The sequence below is a fragment of the Limulus polyphemus genome, unplaced genomic scaffold (assembly GCF_000517525.1).
Source record: "Limulus polyphemus unplaced genomic scaffold, Limulus_polyphemus-2.1.2 Scaffold8604, whole genome shotgun sequence".
In the NCBI taxonomy this organism is placed as follows: domain Eukaryota; kingdom Metazoa; phylum Arthropoda; class Merostomata; order Xiphosura; family Limulidae; genus Limulus; species Limulus polyphemus.
Window position 1 is genome coordinate 3,696 of NW_013674214.1, and position 9,587 is coordinate 13,282.

A 9,587-nucleotide genomic window follows, 5' to 3' on the forward strand; every position below is an offset into this window, starting at 1 on the left:
CTGCTATTCTGTGGTCTTTCTTCTGTTTACCATTGTATGTGTGTGTGAGCAAAATATGCCCATGTAGACATCAACATGTATGTTTTGTTTTGCATTATTGTTTTAATAAAGATCTTTTGTGTACATACATAAAGATTGAAATATATACCTTTAAAACAAAATTTCTACAGTGGTAGTTTTATGTTTGTGTTTATCTTAATTTGAATAGGAAAAAAAAAAGTCTTAATGTCAAGGTTTGTAAGAGAGTGAATACAAGATAACATGTAAGAAAGGGACTTTTGTTTTTCAGAATGAGCTTCCACTATCACTCTGTGCTGGTCATGCAAAGAAAAAACATAATCGAGAGACAGGAGATCCTAATGACTGGGGTTTTGTAGAGAATTCCAACTCTGCCGAGTCTTCTCCTCGTGGACTTCCAAAGATTCGCACATCTCAACAGTGTCCTCCCAGTGCTCCAAGGACAAGATTTACTCAACACAGTCTGAATTCCTTAGATGCTAGTAAGCTGAGAATGACCTTCAGTGACGTAGATGAGGTACTTGAGTCTTATTTAACTTTCTTGAGTTGAGTACTAGATGACAATCTCAGGGGTTGCGCAGAGCCATCATATTGAGTCTGGCTGCCTCACTTGAGGTAGAAGAGAGTTCCATTACAAATGTTACTAGTGACTTTCTGGCCTTTCACTGTCCTATTAATTTTCTATTTTTTGTTTTCTTGGCTAATCCATATGATACTTTGTTTTAAAGTAGTCTTATTCACTCTGAATGTTGATGAAGACTGTTCATGTTAACTTTATAGTGCAGAAGTGGTCTAAACCTGATAGTAGATTTATGCTGGATTGGATAAAGGGGTTTCTCTTGTCAGCTTCTTATTTTAGCTTTACTTCTTTATGGCTTGGCACATAAATTCCAGTTAATGGTCTTACCATGCAATTGCTTTCTGCCATTAAGCTGGAGATCAACCACTCTGAATTATGCACAGTATTGCTTGCAAGCCATTTCAAATATTATATTGGTAGCATTTCTGTTTGCAATTAATTACTTTTAACATTCCAGACAAGAGCTTCTAGTTCCATCATTGTGTTGTTTGTCAGACGAGAAGGGCTTCTAGTTTTATCATTGTGTTGTTTGTCAGATGAGAAGGGCTTCTAGTTTTATCATTGTGTTGTTTGTCAGATGAGAAGAGCTTCTAGTTTTATCATTGTGTTGTTTGTCAGATGAGAAGAGCTTCTAGTTCCATCATTGTGCTGTTTGTCAGATGAGAAGAGCTTCTAGTTTTATCATTGTGCTGTTTGTCAGATGAGAAGAGCTTCTAGTTTTATCATTGTGTTGTTTGTCAGATGAGAAGAGCTTCTAGTTTTATCATTGTTTTATCACAGATCCAATTGTGCCAGATGTTTATTCCACAAAAGAGGTATCTAAGATCTGGTGGTAACAAATTATCTTGGTGGTGGCTGTATAGCACCTGACTACCTATGTCTATCTCCTGAGGTACCTTTTAGACCATATCCTACATGGTTGTCTGTGGGGTTGTTATGAAGGTGAAATTTTCCTGTTGAAAAGGGACATTTGCTCAGTGATAAAATGTATGTTTGTTTTGCATCTCAAGACCTTAGTGAAGGTTCTGCTTGTAAGAACTGTTGGTGCTCTGCAGTACTGCTGAGGCTTATATGGTATAATAAGACTGCAAAATGTATCCCATGACCAGATGTTCGGTATCTTTTCAATATCATCTATTTGTATAGCACTTGTACTGATCATTGATAGTGAATAATCCAGGATAGAGCAGATAAGACTTTGGTATGGCATAAGCAGGTAATGATTTTCAGTTGCAGCTTTTAGTGAATTGATGTATTTGGGACTTTGTTAGTTCTATTTACCATAGTGTTAATGTGGCTGATGAAGTTGAGTTGCCTGTCAAAGTTTACCCTCCAGATACTTCACTGTTTATTTCAGAAGGAAGGTGATGGTTTGTCCTCATCAGAGTGCAGAATTTGGCTGTGTCCTTGGTAGGACTGGTGACTAGTCTTGTGTCATTGCAATGTACTTTTATTCCACTTTATTAAAGTACTTTGTTTATGTATAAGATTGTACAGTAATTAAAAATTTGTAGAATGATCTGAACACACAAGAAAAATTACATTTACTTATCATATTTTTCAAGTTGAAAGTCTATAAAAGTTCCCCCTCTTTCTTGGCAGTTTGCTGACTTTGTTTGCTTGGTCATTTTGTTAATGTTGTATGACGAGTTTGAATCCTGATCATAATTTTTATGTTTGTCAGCCAGAGTAGCTTTGTCTGTGTGATCCTATATGTTACTCTCCAAATCCTGTTGTCATCGTCAACCATGAATGTGTATTTTATGTAGCTACTTGTGTTTCAATGTTAACTTATACCAAACAAATGGTGTGAACATTTTGTTGAATATGAGTAAAACAATATTGAGAATATGAGTCTTGTATGTTGAAATCATATCTTGCTTGTTTATTTCTTTCCTTATGTCTGCCATGTTTGTGTCAGTCTTGTAATTCTTTATTATAAGTGTATAAATTCAACGTTCAGCTTCAAGGTATACTGTTAATTTTGATTTCCAAGATAGAATAAACTTGTGTTAGAAACAGGTTATTTTAGATAATGATGTAGTACCTAATATTTGTGTATAATGCCTGAGCTGGCAGATCATACCCTCTTTAAAAGGAAAATGTACATGTCACTGCAGTATGACTGATAACAATTTAATCATTTATTCTTTGTTGGCCAAATATATTAGCTTCCTGTAAGAAATTGTATGGGAAATAACTCTACGCTACCTCAATAATGTGTTGCAGAGCAGTTTCAGTTTAAACTTAGCTATTATCATAAAATCTTGTATCAATGATGAAACCTTAGTTTGATTCTTAACTATTATTGTAAAACATCAATCATTTATGAAACTTTAGTTTGATTCTTAGCTATTATTGTAAAATCTTAGATCACTCAAACCTTAGTGTGATTCTTAGCTGTTATTGTAAAATCTTAGATCCCTCAAACCTTAGTGTGATTCTTAGCTATTATTGTAAAATCTTAGATCTCTCAAACCTTAGTTTGATTCTTAGCTATTATTGTAAAATCTTAGATCACTCAAACCTTAGTTTGATTCTTAACTATTATTGTAAAATCTTAGATCCCTCAAACCTTAGTTTGATTCTTAGCTATTGTTGTAAAATCTTAGATCACTCAAACCTTAGTTTGATTCTTAGCTATTATTGTAAAATTTTAGATCCCTCAAACCTTAGTTTGATTCTTAGCTATTATTCAGTATTTTCTTTATAATCTTAGACATCCTCAGAGAGAGAAAGAAAAAACATGCAAAGAAGACAGAGAGAAACACAGTCTCAAGAAGACAGGCAGACTAGTGCCATGCAGACCACTCATGATAGTCACGGAGCAGTCAGCAATTCCAGGCTGTCTATTCAGAGTAATAAGCCTGCAAGTCATAAACAAGATAACACTAATAAAGTGGTGAGTGGTAAATTTTAAATCATGGTAGTAATAGGTTTGTGGGTCATGAAAATGTTCTACTCACAAATCAATGTGTAGAAAACTTAAATTTGTATATCATGAGATAAAATTAATTATACACAGAAAACAGCTGTGTCATCCACGTAAATAAATTTTTACAACAAGGCTAAAAATGTAATTGTTTTAATGCAATTCTTTGAAGACCAGTATTAAATCATTTTTTAAATTCCCAATATCAATTTTAAGTTTGCCTCTGTAGCTCTTTTCAGTGTGACATTTTTAAGTGTTGGAATTAGTTTGCTATAATTATGTTCACTCTACATGTTAGTGTACATGATTAGTGTTTTATTAGTCTTGTTTACATCACTTGGCTCATAATGCTACACTGGCTGTTGTTATTTAGTGTAAGCAAAGTGATATAGTATTGGCATTAATTACTTTCTCAGAGGGTAACTTTATTTATACATTTATTATCTTCTAATTACTCATCTATCTTAAACCATTAATTACAAGTCCTTTCTTAGAAACAATGTATGTTTTTGTACAACAGTTATAATATGAATGGGTTATTTGTAGGGTAGTGTATAACAACAACTACAAAAAGTAGTTTTGGTTGAGTTACTATTATGGATATTTCCTAGTTGAAAAATATAAAATAATATTTTCAAATCTGTAATTCTTTAAATTTAGCCTGATACTGGTGTTATTGTTGAACGTCTCATGCATCTTCGAGAATGTATAAAGCAAGTGACGTCCATTATGCAGAATTTAGAAAAATCAGATGAACCAGTGAGTATGTTACTATGATCATGTTTAATTACTTGCACTTACTAATGTATGAGAAATTGTAAATGTGACTTTAGCCTTTTCCTTTAATACTGTTTAATACCTAGCCACCAAGAATTTTAAGTATATTCTGAAAATGACTTAACCAATAAATACTTTTATAGGTTTTAATTTTATGTTGTGTACTTGATTACATCATTTTAATAACTTTTTGCTGATATTCTATTAAATGTATGTGTGTATGCATATGTAAAAAATTACTTGTTACCTGTTTCTAATTCACCATTTGCTGATGGGGTTTGTATGGTACCTTGAATTATATGTGTGAAGTATTCTGTATGATACATAGTGACATCAAATGATGTATCATAATGTTTAAAGTATTCTGTATTATACACTGAATTCAAACAAGGTATCGGGATACATAAAAGATTCTGTATGATACACAGTGACATCAAACGAGATATCAGGATACGTAAAAGATTCTGTATGATACACAGTGACATCAAACGAGATATCAGGATACGTAAAAGATTCTGTATGATACACAGTGACATCAAATGAGGTATCAGGATACGTAAAAGATTCTGTATGATACACAGTGACATCACACGAGGTATCAGGATATGTAAAAGATTCTGTATGATACACAGTGACATCAAACAAGATATCAGGATTTGTAAAAGATTCTGTATGATACTGAGAGTCATCAAACGAGATATCAGGATACATAAATGATTCTGTATGATACACAGTGACATCACGCGAGGTATCGGGATAAGTAAAAGATTCTGTATGATACTGAGCGTCATCAAACGAGATATCAGGATACATAAATGATTCTGTATGATACACAGTGACATCACGCGAGGTATCGGGATATATAAAAGATTCTGTATGATACACAGTGACATCACACGAGGTATCAGGATACATAAAAGATTTTGTATGATACTGAGCATCATCAAACTAGGTATCTTGAAGTTTCAGAGATTCTGTAATGACATCAAGCAAGGTATCATGATGTGTAGAATATGGATTATATGTAGAGACATCAAAGTATTACGATGTATTACAGTTCACGAGGAAAGATATTGAGAAGTAAATCTGTTATTATTCTCCAAATTAAGCTTAAAAATTGTGAAAGCAATTTGTGATATTTTAATTGTTTGGAGCATCTGAAATTAAAGATCTTTATTATTTAATATCAGGTCACCAGAGAGCAGATGTTTAAATTGGAAGACATGCTAGATCAGTTAAGGCAAGATGAACAAGAACACTTGGAACTCTTGCAACAAGTCTTAGTAAGTAATACATTGAATTAGCTTAGCAAGATGTAATGTAAAGTATTACATTTTTTGGTAAAACAAGACTTGTTTGAATATAGTTTTCAAGCTATGGAAACCTATAGCTTGTTTAGTATTAACCCTTTTGCAGTGGGCTCATGTAATTTGTGGAAATTGAGTTGTGAATTTCACTTTTACAACAATACATGCTGTAACTCTGAGATTTCTTAATGTATAGTGGTTTATACTACAGTATAGCTTGATGGTCAGCTGTTTATACTACAGTATAGCTTGATGGTCAGCTGTTTATACTACAGTATAGCTTGATGGTCAGCTGTTTATACTACAGTATAGCTTAATGTTTATATTGGTATAGTTTAAGTGGTGTTTATATTATATGTACTTAAGATTCAATAACCATGGTCTAACAGTTAATTATTACATTTCTACAGATTAAAGAGAGTGGTATGTTTGTACTTCCCAATGTTGGTTAAGAGCAGGAACCTGTGGTTATTGACAAACCGAGTAGTTTGATTAATGAAGTGGCAATGACACTAACGTACACTTCCCTCTCTTCTCCTTTCTTGTTTTAACGTTAAAGATAACAATTTATTGTAGTTTCAGTGTTATACTTTTTAACTATAGTCTTTGACTTATGAATGAAATTTAGTAAATCCAGTTGATGGACCTATTGTGGATAGATTAAGATAGACCATGGAGGCTCTCAATATTATCCATTATTATAAGTTAAATATATGTTATGGATACATTTGTGCAGGACTAATAGCCAGTGTTTGTTTAACAGGCTGCTAGGGAAGATACTAATACTTCTGAAACACAATCTACACCCAGCTTTGCCAATACTGCAAGTCCAAATGTAACTGCAAAGAAAGAGAAAGCTGTCGCAGAGGTCAGTGTAGTGAATATTTTGACAAAACTGTTTAAAGTTTAATAATTCTCAATAAGCTTGTCCTGGGTGAAAGAAGTGAAATTCAGAAAGTACTTTCCCATTCATGATTTTGGCTGTCTCACTGAAGTCAACAAATACAATTTTTATAAATTGAATAACTTGTACATTAATTGTGTTATTACATGTAAATGTAAACAAAAATGTGATTTATTATTGATCAAAAAGTTATATTTTGTATCTCCAACCAATTGTAACCTTTTTGCACTTATTAACATTTATCATTTTGATTTTATTTTGGTACATTTTTTTAATGATGCAGTTACATAAACAAATCAGAAATACAAATATTGCACAATTGGTTATGATTTATCACGAAACATGATTGCAGATGTTACTATAGGCTAAGTATTGTTACCCGACTTCACTCGATCAAAAACTCTCAAATCTCACAAGATGGTTAATGATTTACCATCAAACATGCTTTACAGTGTACTTTAAGCTATTGTAACTAGTAATAGAAGTGATATCTTTGTTTAAATGTATTTTCTTCTTACTCAAATGTATCCTTTAATTAATAACTGTTGGGAAGCTTTAACACTGTGCAGATAATCTTCATTAACTAAAATTGTTGGTTATTTTTAACTCTGTATATAGCATTATGTAGTAGTATTTATAAGTGTTTATATTCAAGTTATTAATCTTCTTACTATAACGGACATGGTGTGTGTATATATGTATTTATATATGTATGTGACTGAAATAATAAATACAATGTGGCGCCATCTATTAAATGGCACCACAAACAAAATTCCATAAAAAAAATTTCACACTTTGGGTATTCAAGATTCAGACAATTATAAAAATAACTGGTATGTCCAACAACCATTTTTTTATAATAGAACACAATTTTAAATAAAAGTACTCTTCTCACAACAAGAACATGATATTCACTAGGACTGTTCTCGAGGGTTTGATTATGTAATTTATAAATATAGTAAAAAAAGCTATTTTTTGAATAAAGGGTACCACTTTATATATAAAAACATTACAGTTTATTTCAGCACAATCTGAACACTTTTCCCAGGCTGTACTTCCCAAAAAAATCCAGTTTTAGAACATGTTCACTTTTTCTAAATTTTTTTCAATGTGGTTTGAATGCTATGATTGGTAATTAATAGCACAAATAGCCACCCGACGTACTGCATTTCTAATAGTGTTCTTAATCTGTAAAACTTGAAGTACTTATGTATGATGAATATGGGTGAATTAAAGAATTTGTATTTGAAACTTGAGTTGTTCATTTGATGATTGTTTTTAGGCTGAAGCTAGTCCTGTAGATAAACGAAATCAGCTGTTAAAGAAAATGATTGATTCTCAAGAAAAGGTAAGTTTTAGATCCTGTTCTAGATTTGGGTGTAAAGATGTTGTGTAAAATATATCTTAGAGTATTTGCTGTTGTTTGTTATAAAATTTTTATAGAACACTGTGTATGTATATATATATATATATATATATGGAAGCTAGTAAAGTTATTGTTCAACTGTAGTTAGTGATGTGTGATAAGTATAAATATTAGTATCATAATAATGTGGCTGTTGGGCGTTTTTTGTTTAAAGTTGGCTGCTCTGAAAGAACAACAAGAAATGCTGATGTTTCTTCAGAAGAAAGCTGAATACAAATTGGCTGAAGCACATATTTATCATGGTATGTTTACAGAAAATATTACTGTTTAATGGTAAACATTTGTAATTTCACTTTAACAGATTTTAGAGAGCATTTGTATTTAACCCTATCGACCCGGGTACCCTTTACTGCACATGACACAAGGTTTTAGTGTCTTACATTCAAAATTTTATTACACTACATTTTGTTTATGTTATACCAGTTAGCTAATAATCTATATTTTAATAGTATACAAGTTTTAAGTTCTTAATTCTACAAGGCAATATTTAAAAAATCTGGAATTTCCACTAGTGTGACCCACGTGACACATTTTGTCTTACCATGTCATCATCCCTATTTTATCCATCAACCCTCAAAAATGTACAAAATTAAAGGTAAAATACTCTCTATAAAATAATTTTTGCTCAAAAAGACCATAATGTTTATAGCCTTCAATTTTTTTGCTTACAGAGCTACCGATTAGAAAATCAGACCGTTTCTGCCACACCCACCTGTCACATTCTCTCTCTCACAATTCGTTGATAGTTCTCTTACGTTTCATTATATATTACCTGTAACCAATAGAAAGTCAAGGTTTTCATCTATCAAATAACGTATTATATTACATTGTGTTCTGAACAGATAATTGTCATTTTCACTTGTAGTATAAGATTCGCTCCCAGGAGAAAGTTAACAACTAGCTTGTATGAAGTTGTAACGGCTCTTGTTGCATAGTTAGAAAGCCAGGAATATTTTGAGATGTAAGTGAATTTGTGTATTTTTTGTTATTAGTCTATATTCTTTGGTGCACTATTTGATTAAATAAAAAATTATTAAATGCATTATTATCTATAGTATAAAAAATTAGGGTTAACTCTTCGAAACCTGACAGCAAAAAAAAGAAGTTTGAGTAAGTACTTTATTTCTTGTTTTTCATGTTTATTCTTTATTTATTATTATAAAACTACCCAAAACCTAAAAATATGGATCTTTTTTTAAGGTATTTAAAACTAGATTAGGTAAAATAAATAATAATAATATAATTAAAATGATTCATGAGAAATGCATTCGTGCAGCTCGTAGTAGCTCGTGGATAATATAATTTGATAGCGTAATGGGAACTGCATGTTCCCCAAGTGATTTACAACTTATAATGGTGCAGATGGTAGTTAGACACAGTTCAAAGAGCAATAAAAAGGCAATGAAACAATAAAATTTAATTATGAATAGATGTACTTAGAGCTACTTGGGATAAGCAAATTTAGTTTCATGCTACAATTTCAAGTCATTCTAGAAAGAAAAAAAGGGTAATTTAGGTTTATTTTGATTTTTTTTTTGGTGGTTTGGTGGTCGTTCGAATTGACTGATCCGATTTTGAGATAGGGTAGGGAAAATAACAGATAAACTATAAAGTTTTACTGAAAAAAAACGTTTGAAATACAT

The 9,587-nt window shown here is 31.7% G+C and overlaps 1 protein-coding gene across 1 annotated transcript in view; it reads left to right on the forward strand.

Annotated features, from left to right (window-relative positions):
- Positions 1 to 289: 289 nt before the first annotated feature.
- Positions 290 to 9,587, forward strand: part of LOC106475454 (pericentriolar material 1 protein-like) — a gene marked incomplete at both ends in the record, with an annotated part of 21,405 nt that continues 12,107 nt past the window's right edge. Inside the window, 7 exons of the mRNA XM_022379555.1 lie at positions 290 to 535; positions 3,318 to 3,500; positions 4,191 to 4,289; positions 5,498 to 5,590; positions 6,378 to 6,482; positions 7,801 to 7,866; positions 8,099 to 8,186. Coding sequence (XP_022235263.1) covers positions 290 to 535; positions 3,318 to 3,500; positions 4,191 to 4,289; positions 5,498 to 5,590; positions 6,378 to 6,482; positions 7,801 to 7,866; positions 8,099 to 8,186 — 880 coding nt within the window. The remainder of the gene's footprint in view (positions 536 to 3,317; positions 3,501 to 4,190; positions 4,290 to 5,497; positions 5,591 to 6,377; positions 6,483 to 7,800; positions 7,867 to 8,098; positions 8,187 to 9,587) is intronic.